The 14,160-nt window shown below is 37.6% G+C and overlaps 1 protein-coding gene across 1 annotated transcript in view; it reads right to left on the bottom strand.

Moving 5' to 3' along the window:
- The window catches only part of LOC129773501 (uncharacterized), a 98,932-nt gene extending 89,300 nt beyond the window's left edge, over positions 1-9,632 (bottom strand). The window contains exons 1-2 of the mRNA XM_055777113.1: positions 7,950-9,632; positions 1,566-1,623 (exon numbers count right to left, since the gene is read on the bottom strand). Of these exons, the coding sequence (XP_055633088.1) occupies positions 1,566-1,623; positions 7,950-9,426 (1,535 nt within the window). The 5' untranslated portion in view covers positions 9,427-9,632. The remainder of the gene's footprint in view (positions 1-1,565; positions 1,624-7,949) is intronic.
- Between the last annotated feature and the right edge of the window lie 4,528 nt (positions 9,633-14,160).

Here is a 14,160-nt window from a genome sequence, read left to right as displayed (position 1 = left end):
ACGGCTCAACGGAGACTCGAGAGTAGGAATATTTGTGATGGCTGCAACAACTTGCTCAGCTGGCAGCGCACGATCGACGAACACACTTGAAAATTTATTAGCGAACATCCTGCAAATATCGTCCTTTTCCGAGCTTGTTTCGGCGCCGAATGCCATCGTAGTCGGTAGTCCGTCTTCTTTGCGTTGACTTGGCCTTGTCGATCATAATCCGAGGCCACGTTGACCAAAATACCACATCCTCTTTTGTGTGATAACGGGTGTTAAATAAAAAATGAGAATTTTTTCAATCGCATATAAAAAAAATTTTTTTTTCATCGATTTCAGTATTTTTTTTTATCAATAACATAATGTATTTTCTTCAAAAAATGTCAGTAAATGTTTGAGTAAGGGCCAGTAAATGTTTGAGTAACTTTGTCACGATGCTCTCACAAGAACGTTGTACGGCACTTACGTCCATTTTCCGGATACAATTCCGGATTCTTGTAGTCAGTTGCTTCGTGTCCTTGGCCCTCCAATTGTTTTTTTACACTAGGGCACTGAGTGAGCCAAAGAAATCCTCTATTGGACGGCACTGGGGCAAGTTTGTTGGGTTACGATCTTTCGGCACGAACGGTATCTTTTTCTCCTCAAGATACGCCAGCGTCTTCTTGGCGTAATGGAAAGACGCCTTGTCCGGCCAGAAGACGTACTTCCCATCCGCGTGATGCTCGTTCAGGAACGGCAGTAGGATTTTATCGAGGCACTCTTCTCGATAGATTTGTTGGTTGATTGCCAGATCGCTTGGCTTAAACCAAGACTTTGAAATGCCCCGGTCGGAAATGGCGATGTACAACATAACCTTTTTTTTTCAAACTTGTGCTTAAACTTGTATTTCACTTCAGGCGGTGTGGATGACTTGTCGCTGGAGTAGTAATTATCATTTCCTGGAATATGCGTTTTGGACAGCGGAGAATAGCTTTCGTCGCCCAGAACGAAAGACGTCCCGCAGTATTTTTTGGTCATCCACCGACACTGTGATTTAATCTCAAAGCAGATTTCTCAATCTGCTCCTCCGTGTACTCCGGCGACCTCGTCTTCTTCCTGCAGACGATTCTTTCCATCTTGAGGGTCCGATGGATCAATACGTGGGAGCAGCCATATTTCCGACCGGCGTCACGCAGGCTGGTTGCGTCCTTGTTGTCAAACAGCTTCTTTAACGATGTCTTCCTCTGCTTCGTCATTATCGTCACCGGACGACCACTTCCGACCTTCCGCTCTACGTTCAGGGAACCCAGGATACGATATACCGTACTGACAGGTACATTTTCTTCTTTAAAATGTGCCACCGTGAACTTTTTTCCTTGCTGGAAATGCGTTTCGTAGAACCGTACAATGCGTTCGCGGAGCACGTGCTGTTTCGACGCCATCTTTGCTTTGACTAAATTCAAACTAGCAAAACCAAACACGCCTACTGTTTCTAGGGAGCCCAAAGAGCAATTTTCTTGGAGAAAGAAAATTTTACGCTCTTTATTTGAGTAACTGAAAGGTATTTAAAAAATTCTCATTTTTTATTTAACACCCGTTACTTCCAGTCTCTGCCGGCAGACACTTCGTACTGTGTATACCATCCGTTCACCGCAAGACCTAAAAGAAAGAACAGTGGTTTGGACATTCCCTTCTCGCAGAAGGACTTTCTTCGGAAACTTGATGTTGTAGATATATTTGACTTTATTGCGTAAAATACACGATCCCCTGCCAGTCGTTTAGCGTCAACTTATTGTTGTTCAAGATAGCAAGCGGTTTTTATTATGAAAATTGAAATACATATTCCAGTATTAAGAAAAAAGTTGAAAAATCTAACATTTTTTAAGTGAGGAGGTAAAATGGCCACCTGTGGGAGGTAAAGTGATCACTCGCACATAACATGCTGGAAGGGATAGATTTATGCGTGTTTTCTTGTTCAAATTTGTTTAAATCATTATTCAAATAGTAGGTACATGTATGAAATAAGCTAGGCCTATTCACCTAGAGTCGAAATTTTCTCATGCGTGCAAGAACGTAGTAGGAAACACTTAACGTTTTTCATAATGAGGCTTGGTTTTGGATGGGGTGGTATATTTATCCGGGGTCAAAACCAGTGGGCAAAAGGTGATAAGGTATATCAGCTTTTGAAAACAGAACATTGTCAGTAGTAATCCTCTACTGACCACTTTGCCTCCAAACAACAAAGTAATTTCAATGCGAAATAATCGCTGAAATTGAACATAATATCTGTTCACCTCTCCTAGAATATATGAACAGTCGTTTAAACTGTTGATTGCCAAAAATATCAGGTCAAATGAACTAAATTTCACTAGAAATTCCTTAAATTCGAAACGCACAGAACTACGACTGAATGGCTGCCGAGAGAGCGATTTTTGTTTTTATTTATTTTTGACATGCGTCATCTCCACTGAAGTACAGAACTCAAAAGTCAGGAAATTCTCCAAACATAAGGTGACTATCAATACGGTGTCAATAGTCAATAGTTATACTATCAAACAAGCAGGTGACGACTTTACCCCCACTACCCCTATATAAAAATTGATGTTCTGTCAATAGAGTACGCCTCATGGAACGAAAACCAGTGATGCCGATTCGCACGAGATGTTAAAAATAAGATTTCCAAATGATATAAGGTTTTTGAGGATTATTTTCCCACGCCCGTAATATATGTTTTCCGTATCATATATTTTATGAACGGAATTAATGATCGATGTCGTGCAAAATTATTACTTATTTCATAAAAAGAATTTGACAGTAAACTGGTTCGGAATCATTAAAGGTAGCAACCTACGACAAACTAGTAGAACACAGTTATTTATGGAAAATACAAATCCAAAATGGCCGCCACCACAAAATGGCGGATTACATATTTTCTCAGAACCCCGTCAATATGGGTATCGAATGAAACATTTATTTATGAAAAATTCAAATCCAAAATGACCGCCATCACAAAATGGCGGATTACATATTTTCTCAATACCCATCAATATGGGTATTAAATGAAAGGGGTTGACAAGTAGAACACAATTATTTTTGAAAAATGCAAATCCAAAATGGCCGCCACCACTAAATGACAGATTACATATTTTCTCAAAACCCCATCAATATGGGTATCAAATGGAAGGGATTTACTAGTAGAACACAGTTGATACATGAGGAATGAAAATCCAAAATGGCCGCCATCACAAAATGGCGGATTACTTATTTTCTCGAACCAAACCCCATCAAAATGAGTGTCAAATGAAGGGGTTTGACTAGTAGATCTCAGCTATTTATGGAAAATCTAAGTCGAAGATGGCCGCTGTAACAAAATAGTCAATTACCTTTTTAAACGGTTTCGGTTGAAATTTGACCTGTTCGTATGTATGTTTGTATGTCTGTAGGATTGTTCCGCATTAATTAAACTTGACCCCGTTCCTTTTGACTAATTGATCTGAAATTTTGAATACACGTTTATCTCTGCTATCATTATAATACTGGGTATTACATTATCTTGGAAAATCAAATTTAGCCGCCGCTATAAAATGGCTGAATGTTTAAAAAAAGTTAGTTTAAAAAAAAGTTAATTGGGATATGTGTATCAAATAAATGGACATGACTTGGAGAACAAACTACATTATGAACAACATAAATTCAGAAAGTTTCCGGCACAAAATGGCATTTTTTGCAATCTCATCATAATTGGTGTCAAATGAAATTATTTGTCTAATAGAATACAATACACCATGAAAACATTCCGAAAAAATAGGCAAAAATCCAACATTTCAAAAAATTATGGACTGTTTTTATTGTAGAGAAATATACTAATAATACAGATAATGTATTAAAAACTAGAAAATATAAAAATAAAAAAAAACTTTTTAAGATAAACGGTTTCATTGTGATAAAACATAATAATAATACATATAATGTACTAAAAGCTACAAAATAAATAGACAAGTAGCAATTAGTAGTTATTCCAGCCCTTCCTTTAATCTAGAACATTGATGAGACTGAAATAAAATCATTGGGCACGGTGGATTTCCGTTATCCATAGCTAATAATTTCATCATATGCCTCACGATTTTCTTTTAGTTTCATCAATGTCCTAGATTAGAGGAAGGGGTGTGATAACTACAACCTGCTACTTGCCTATTTATTTTCTAGATTTACGATTCCAAAAAAAAGACTTTTTTGAAAAAATCATAACATTTGAACAACTGGACCAATTTAGATGACCGACATATCAAATTGAAGACAATGATCTAGTCTTCTCCGAAAAAATATTACATTAGTGATTATTGATTGTGTTAGTTTTTCCTTGTTTTCTCGGTTAAAGATAGAGGACGCTATATTTTTTTAAATATTTTTTCTTGAAAGCTGAGTGTTGCGGAGACAGAGACATTTTTCCGAATCGATAACCTTTATTTTAGCGTGGCGGTAAGGTTATAAATTTCTTGATAATTTATAAGGTAGAATTAGTATTTGTTTCATTACTTTAAGTATTTACGTTTAGTGTCTTTAGAGTAATTCAATAATAATTTTATAATTTATGTGTTCACACGTGAGTTCTGAAACAGTAGTATGTAAGTAAATTATATAAGATATTAGGCTAGCAATTTCTCAATTTTTTACCTGTCGTAGCTTTAGTTTTTTACAAATAATAACAGGATATTTAATTTAAATTAATAGATAAAGGTATACAACGTATTCACAGATTTTGCTAAACCAGAAAACTTTGTTTGTTTCAAGCTCCAGCCCTGTAGCATTTAGTCAATTCTATTGTTCTCAAAACGAGTGTTTAGCGATGCTTAGGTCGTGGTAATACAAGACCTTCGTATTCTAGGTACGACGAAATAAACCTATACTGAATTTTGCATTTATCTTGATGATGATTCGTTGCAGCTGGGGTGTAAATTCGAAGTTTCGAAAACGAAAACGTTACGCCGGAGAACGAGATTTTGAGCGTAATAACTCCTAAACAACTGAAAGAAATGGTTTGATGAACACTTCATTCGAAAGATAATATGTCCAAAAACTTGTTTCAATAGCCTTAAAATTGCTTCCAAAACAGGCTATTGGTATATAACCGCTCGAGGTGAAGCTAACTTCGTTCATCATGAAAGCGCTGATGAAAGGTGTCACAAAGAGCCTGTTTGTGCATCTGAGGCCAGAAGGAATCCATCAGGAGGTGAGTGATGCCTCTGAAAAGGCGACCAAGAATGTAACAGCATCAAAAATTGGTTCCGCTTGAGGCATCGGAGCAGCCGCCACACACACATACACGCGCGCTACTCTTTTCGTTTGGAGCATCGAGAAGAATCCGGAAAGATGTTATCGTCATTGCAAAATAATCTGCCAGTTCCCCTTGGAATTGAAAATTACATTCAAACGAAAGAGTTTATTTTAATGTTTTCTATTCACATAAAAATGCGACAAAATACATTTTGTGTTGTGGTTTTTCAATCAACTGCAATTAACAGGAAATGTTCTGAAGGTTCTGTTTCGTACTGTGAGGGAGCGCAGAAGGGCCGATTTTTACCTCGGGATAGTTAAAATCCCCCTTTAGGTCAAAAGGGAATCCATCAGAAGGAGAATAGAAGGCGACCAAAAGAGTACCAGCATCGAAAATTGGTTCCGTTTGATGCATCGGAGCAGCCGCCACACACGCATATACACTTTTTTCGTTTGGTGGTCGAGGTAGCATTAACCACTGGCGGGCATTGAACATCGAGAAGAATCCGGAAAGATGTTATCGTTGCTGAAAAATAATCTACCAGTTCCCCTTGGAATTGAAACATACACTCAAACGAAATAGTTTATTTTAATGTTTTCTATTCATATAATACTGCAATCAAATACCTTTAGTTTTATGATTTTTCAATCAAGTCTAATTAACAGGTAAGCTTCTGAAGATTATTTTTCCCCATCGGTAGAATATTTTCGTATCCAATATTGGATGCATAAAACCGTGTGCTTCCAACCTCCAACGCTCTCGTTTTCGAACTCCCTCAAGTATTAATTTATTCATTCATTCAAAATGGATTCATATTCAACTTCAAACAAATGATCACTGAATCAACGATAGTTCTAAGTCAACCTTGTGGTTATACCAGGTTTCGTTTTTGAGTTTCAAATTTAACTTGTTTTCAGTCTTCGTTCATTATTCCTATGCAACTAGACAAGATCTATCAAGATCTACTAGAATCCATTTTTTTCACAAGTGTGATATTGTTTAGACTTATTCATTGGCTTTATTTTATGTGTCGATTATCTGAATCAGTCCAGTAATTCAAAAGCTATGAATTTTTGAGAAAATCATTTTTGGGAGAAAAGGCAAAACATGATTTTTCGGACCATCGGTTGGCTTTGAAAAATAATAATTTAAAACCGAAAACAATCACATCTATGAATTTTGGATATGTTATGTAAAAAATTCTCAGCTTTCAAGAAAAAATGTAAAAAAGTGTAGTAACTAATTGTTTTTAAATTAATATGTCGATCATCTAAATCGGTCTAGTAGTTCAATAGTTATGATTTTTTGAAAAAAGTCACTTTTGGAAAAAGTGGAAAAAAAATATTTTTCGGACCACCCTAAAATAAAAAATATCGGTCTAATATTTTGTGAAAAGGAACAAAAATACAACTTTTCACGAAAATCTGAGAACTACTACATCGGTGGAATGGAATGGTTGTATATATGCTATAGCAATATAAGCAATATGAGCGAGCAAAACAAGACCCACATTGTGAATAAGCTCGCATCAAAGCTTTTCGCATACTAAAGTATGCGCTCTCCTTTTTTTTTCTCGAAAAAAACATTTTCCAACTTCTTTTTATAATGAGGTGTAATATTATCACGCATTTACACGCTAGATATGCTGATTAATGGTCAGCTGCATCCCAATAGGAAGTATCCCGTGTCGGGCATACGTACAGAGCATTGGAGACAGCAACATCCCAATTACGAGAACACTTGTAATACTAACCTCGAGCCGACCGCGAGTAATCGGTTACATATTACTAACATAGATAATAAGAAAAACTGTCAAAATATTGAACTCCGGCCCAGTCAGGCTAACGCCTTGATAAAAATATATATTTTGGAAAAAAAAAATTATCACGCATTTATGCAACAGCACTAGTAGGTATGTGGATAGCGTGGTCGTGTAAAACAGCATTGTATTCAAACCGGCCTTGGTTCGATCCTCGTTGACATCGTTTGGACTTTTTTAGGGTACAATCCAAAAAGAGATGAAAAAAGAAAAAAAGAAAGAGATGTCTGCTCCCATACATTTTGAACATTTTAACAAACATTGTAAAGCTTTTGAAACAGATGCTTTTGATTGGTCATTTCACCCTTAAACACACGATAAAGCATTTGTTCTGCCGAAGATGATATGTTTTCTGCCAACGCTAGTTTGGATGTATGTCAGCCAATAAAAATGATGCTTTTATTTTCCCAAAGATTGGTACGAACTTTTCGGACAACCCAATATGAGCTATCCTGATATTTATTAAATGCTTCCTGATTTTTTTAATTATAGTTGCTGAAAATCTCTTTAATAAAGAAATAAAAACCCTGGCTACGATCATTAGCTTAAAACGAGTAATTCAATAATGGTTCTCAAAATTTGGGATTCAATCAGTGAACACTAAAGTTTAGACGTTAGAATTTAAATCCATGCATTCTTTTTGCAACTTTTTTCTCTGTTAGAATTCGTTGACGACAATTGAGTGTGTTGCTACTTCTAATCCCCACAAACTAGTGTTTGTATTGCTTCCAACACATCTATAGGAATGATTCAAACCATACGAGATTACTTATCTCTTCAAATATAATTTATTTGTACAATTTGAGAACACGCATAACAATAAAACATATTCACTCAACGTTACATTTATAAAAATACTTATATTTATCAGTAAATCACATTCTCTTGTTCATCCGGTCGGATCATAAATGCTGCCATAAAACAACGGTAGCCGGGTGGCATCGTGGCCAAGCAGCATCAGGAACGGCACATCGACCCGCACCTGTACCGAAGGCAGCGAGCGGAATATCGTTGATGCGGTGATGGCCCCACCCTCCGTGCCTTTTTCGTTGATTTCCAGCTCCACCTTGTGGATAATGTCGCTGGCATAAAGTCGTTCCGAGTTGGCACTGTTACGGATCACAAATCGATTGCGATCGATAGTCTCCTCCCCTCCAGCGGACGGTAGCTCCAAGAGACCGGAGAGATCACTGCTGGCTGGATTAAAGATTGTTCGAAGATTCAGCTTTTGCAGCACTTCGCGAAGATTGATCGTGTTGGAAATTTTCATTTTGGGTATCTGAAGCAAAGTTTTCCTAACCCTCATCTGTGTCACCATATGGCCGATATCTTTAGCGGTCAGTGTACTCTGGAATCGTTGCAATTTGGCTTTGGTTGAATTATTCGGAATGATTATGTACAGTGTTGTTTTGTCACCCTGATAGGGCAGACCAACAATTCTGGCGTCATACTGAACTGCGTCGTAGGATGGGAAACAGCCAATAACGGCCATACTGAGTACATCTTTTGCCGTCGATGGGTTCGCATGGCCATCCGGGTAAAATTTTCTGTATGTAGTAACTTGCTTCTCGAACATTTCCTTCCACAAACCTTTGAAGTACAACGCATTCGCCACTATCATCTGAGTATCGGGGTTCATATAACTTGGCACGATTTGATTGATTTTACCGAAAGTACTTTCACTCGCCCAACGATTTATCCTGGAAGCCGACTGCTGTGGACTACCGGAAAAATCTAACTTGTTTATAGAACTGTTGTAGAAAGTACGAGAGGCTTCCACAAATCGATTACTTATTGACAAGTCTTGTTTCACAAATATTGCATTTGCCAGGTGAATAATTTGATTTTCATCCATATAGTCATCATCCTTCTCATCGGAGCAACGATCCGTTCTACGCCAAGGAATGGGGTACAGATCGGGTTGCGTTGAAGCCACTTCTTGAAGCATTTTTCCATACTGACGATGAATGGCAACCGTTGATTGTTCATCCGGATTGTAATTCAGCACTTGTATCAGCTCCTGTTTAGTCTCTTTACTCGCCGCCAGTAGCAGAAGAGATAGGGCGCATGCGATGCTCACAGGTGAGAAAACGGCGGCGTTGTTCTGTTGACCCAACACTGTACCAATGCGGCGAGCCAGATCAGTAACAGCGAAAGATGCTGCATCATACTGGAATTCTGGTTGGCCTTGTACGGCAGGTGCCGCGGCACTTCCCCGCTGCCCCCATTGAGACTGCTGCGTTGCGTACTGCAGTCTCTGTTGATTGTATCCATTTGCAGTTTGATCTAACGGCACATTGCTTTGGGTTCGGATCACACTGAACTGCACTATAACTAAAACTACCGGTAAATATCCTCCACTCAGCATTCTTTTCTACATCAACGAGTCAGTCTTCTTGAATGGCACAAAATCGACTTAAAGTCCACACTAGCTATCAACCGTGGCGCCGTAATCAGCATGAGTATGATCGCGCAAACACAACTCTCCGCATGCGACTGGTTTCACACATTGCTTCGAACTGAACTATCCTTTCTGGTAACATACCCGTCTGGGCGGCTACAACTCGCATACCAACGGAATCCCGCAACGCACCTACGCCTTTTAATTCTCGTCTAGGGACAAGGTTGCCGGATTTTTGGTGCGATGGTATTCCCCGAGGCCGGATGGAGATTGTTCAATGGATTTGTTTTCGGGGAAAGCCACTCAATTATGTTTTCTTCTTTTGATTGGAAATTCTATGATCTAGTTTTGATTATCTGTGTGGTGTATTCCAATGAATATGTTTCTGATTTACCCCAATGTTCGACATGCATAATGATTCTTGTTGCGAATCGTTTAAACGCAAGATCGTATTTTGATGTTTATACAAATTAACAATTAAGATCAATGAAGAAAAACAGTTCAAATTCGATCAATAACAGTTTTGATTTCGATTTAAAGTTTTTCGTGGCTATGCGAAAGACAATGTTGTATAGTCAAGATAGATAATGTATCTTCAAGATAAGAACTTCAACAGCTGATATTGAGTTTAGAATTACGTTACGATATTTGTTACATGTTGATTTTGAATATATTTGAGAAAGATACTCCGCAGTTGCAGACAACCACGTGTTAGGGAAACACTATTGGTCAACACAAATGTAAGAGGAATAAAATGCCTTCTTATGTACTGCTAGATATCGATTTCGCCTCCTTCCATGTTTTCATCTCATTCCTCATCATCTTCCATTTGAACTTGGTCTTCAATCTGAACATACTCTTCACCGGCATCATGAGAAGCTTGAATCTCTTCCACGATGTTCAGTAAGTTCAGGACTTCTCCGCTAACCGCTGGTTTTCTCTTCGTTTGTTTCTTCCTCAATGTCGATATGTATGGGTCAGAGTTCATCAATAATCGATTCATTAGATCGGTATCGGTCCTCAATCGGGATGTCTTTAACGTAAAGCTTTCACGATACCTTCTATAAAATTTATTTGAAGCTTCGGCTGCTTCCGCGGATAGTTGCCCTAGAACATTATCAATTCAATTAATTGGCAAGTGTGCCATTTTTTCAAATAAGCTAGCTAATTGGCTTCAATTGGTTCAAAAGTAATAAATTTTAGAAAAAGTCATTATTGGAAAGAAAATTAAAAATGTTTTTTTGGACCGTCGGTCAACTTTGAAAATTATAACTCAAAAACGAAAAACAACTCCTCTCTGGTTTCGACGTATTTTATGTGAAAAATCCTCAGTTTTTCAGAAAAAATATGAAAAAATATAGCGCCCTTGGTCCCGAGACTATGAAAGCAATAAAACCATCTGAATCGGCTTAGTAGTTCAAAAGTCATGAATTTTCAGTCATTTTTGGAAAAAAGAGGAAAAAGTTGATTTTTCGAACAACCCTCAAATGGAAATGGTCACCCTTCTGAAAAAATAAAAAAAATCGCTTCTAATGTTTTGTGATAAGGAAAAAAAACTTTCACTTTTCACGAAAATCTGAGAACCACTATATCGGTTTGGCATGGAATGGCTGATTTTGGGTGAATATTGAGAAAAAAAATCCAAAGAAGGGGATTTCGGGTGAAAAACTCAAGTGCTGAGTGATAAAAGACACTTTGAGGAACACCTTCATTAAAAAAGTTTTGCGGGGAAATGCGGGGCACGTTTTATAAGTCCATCCGAAGCAAAATTAGACTTCCAAAATAGTACTTACTTTGTGTGGAGTGAACACATACTACAACCAACCGAATTTCGAAACTGACAACAAATGCAAATTCTCCGTTGAAAATGCTTCAAGCAACATAATGAACCAAAAAAAATTGTAAGGGGGTTGTATCTAGGACACGACCGCATATTTTCGACGTTGAACTACGCAATTATATTATGCAATCCACTTGTTTACCACTCAGAATATTATTTTAGAATGCATCGAAATTTCTGTAATAGATTATGTTCTTCGTTACAAATAAAGGACTACCAAAATATGTGAACGGAAAAATTGTCAAACGATCATTGTATTTTACATTTCCGTCTGAAATTATTGCACATCTCTTGTTTACGTAGTTCTCGAACCGTGAAAGTTCGTTCACCTCTAGCATCTGAAATGATGATTTTCCCAGACTTCTCAGTTTAATAGTACGTTTTAGGGAAACAAATTCCGGTCTGCACAACGACAAGCGAGTACAAAAGTACTCAACACCAAAAAATACCCCCGACTTGCATGTATTTGCAAAGCGGATTCCCCCAGGCACATTAATTTTGAAGTTCGTGTTAGGGAAACACAGCTCAGTGGGAAAAAAATACCCCCGACTTCCATGTTTTGACAAAGCGGATTCCCTCAGGCACATTGATTTAGAAGTCCGTGTTAGGGAAACACAGCTCGGTGGGAACAAAAATACCCCCGACTTGCATGTATATTTGCAAAGCGGATTTCCACAGGTACATCGATTTTGAAGTCTGTGTTGGGGAAACCGTAAATTGGGCCAATCAACCCTTGGCAGTAAGGGCGTTTGGATAATGCTTGCAATTTAACAGTTATTCAAATGTTCATCTCATGAAAAATAACATTTTATTAGTTGTGATAGACGCGTAAAAATATTTCCTATCAATTGATAGAAACATCTTTCCGATCTGTTAAGAAATGTTCGAATTATAAGCATTCGAAATGCGGTTAGGATTAGAAAACACATATCGGCAGAACAAATGTATGGGAAAAAGTTCTTCCAGTTTTCATGAATTTAAACCGTTTAGAGATTAGCGAATTGTAATGTATAGCATATCAAACAAATCTTAGAGAATTTCCGATTCGATTGGTATGCAAATCATGAGAATTCGTTCACAGTGAAAATAGTAATTAACGTTAACTTTATTTCATAAAAACGTGACCTGTTTTCTGATTTGGCACCCTTCCTGAAAGACGTAGTTCTACGTCAAAAATTCGTTCCAAAACTTCACCAAAACACATGTTTGAATAACACACGCGGAATAGTGGCACCGGTGAGCATGCGAAACTGGTATCTTATCGCGTTGAAAGAGCAATTATGCGCGCTCGGAATGGGGTGAACCACGTGATCCTAGATGCCTTGAACATCCTAGAATAAGGGACTGTAGGTTTTTTTTTCGTTTCTATGCAACTTCATTTTTTGGGTTTTGGCCACCTAAATTTTCTCAGAGGAAACACTGCAAAATATTCAAAATTTTCTCTTGGTTGGCCTTCATTCTAAGGCTTTGTAACTCACAACGACAAACCAAAAACAGCAGAACTTTTGTTTGATTGTGAAATGTCACCTTTTCAACGAGAATAGATCTGAAGTTGTTCAATTGACACTTTACGGTGATTGATCTTCAGTTATAGAAGGTTCATAAATTGTTTTTTGTATAAAAGTTGGTTGTTCTCAAATAAATTTAAGAATAAAGCTTCAATTGGAATATTTTACGATAAGGTAATCTTTGCTTTTTAATTTGTAATTAGCAATCAACTGCCAGCACTGCCATCTACTACCAATGTTCTTTCTCGATCACATATACAGTAACCGCTCATACGACGATCATTCGTTCCAAAACAACCCGATAACGCGCACACCAATTGAGTCCCAGCATTTGCTGCCGAACAGTACACAAGCATTATCTTCAGTGCACCATTTCGCTGGTCAATGGCAGCGACAGTCAGAGAGGCTGGACTTCCCGTGGTGGTCTCCACCGCTGGTGAGACATCTTTACACACTAGCAATATTATATGGTTTAAGTCGCTGGTTATCTAACCTGACGACGCAGGGTTATTCCAGTTCGGTGGGGAAATCCATTCAGAATTCGCATGCCACTGATTCACTGGATCGGCGTACAGAACTTGCTTGCCAGGATAGATAGGAGGTGAAAATTTACTAAATCACTCTACGCTCGGGATGTCTTATTAGCTGGAGCGAAGTTGCTTTGAATTGTCATAATCGGTTTTATTCTGATAAACAGTGGTTTGTCGACTATTCGAGTTTCTTACTCGTCATTGGTTCTGATTGACTAATAAATATATGAATGATCCGTTCCTGTTGGCGATGATTATTGAGAAATCAGATATCGAACGCGTAAACCTTGGTTCTGGTCCTTTTTCGGAATAACACGACCTCATATTTCAGATAATGTTCCGTATTTAACTGTTCATTCCATTCTATCATGAGTCTTGGTCGTCAACGAATGATCTTACGTATGCTTATTGTGGAAATACATCAACATAATTCTATCGATCGAATACGGAATGGCCGTATTCTTTTCCCTGGATCATGCAGCTGGAATCCTCTCATGTTCCCCACATTCCATTCCGCTAATTACTTATCATTATTCTTCTATGTAAACTAAAACCCCAAAAAATGGTCAATAAAGCCAGCGCACTGTAAACTAGTAAAAATTGCAAAATTTTTCAGGTTAATGTAGAGAACATTTATCGTTTTGTCTCAAATTCCGAATACTTCATTTTTGAAATGTTAATTTACTAATCTTCAATATTATAAATAATTGAATAATGGGATCTTCATTGACATTTTCATGACATTCTTTGGGGTATAGGCTTCATTTTAACATCATTTACAACCTATAATTTATTATACTAAGTATTTGAAAAAAAAGTGACT

The sequence above is a fragment of the Toxorhynchites rutilus genome, chromosome 3 (genome assembly GCF_029784135.1).
Source record: "Toxorhynchites rutilus septentrionalis strain SRP chromosome 3, ASM2978413v1, whole genome shotgun sequence".
Taxonomy (NCBI): domain Eukaryota; kingdom Metazoa; phylum Arthropoda; class Insecta; order Diptera; family Culicidae; genus Toxorhynchites; species Toxorhynchites rutilus.
The sequence above is the reverse complement of the archived record's forward strand: the minus strand, read 5'-3'. Positions and strand labels throughout refer to the sequence as shown.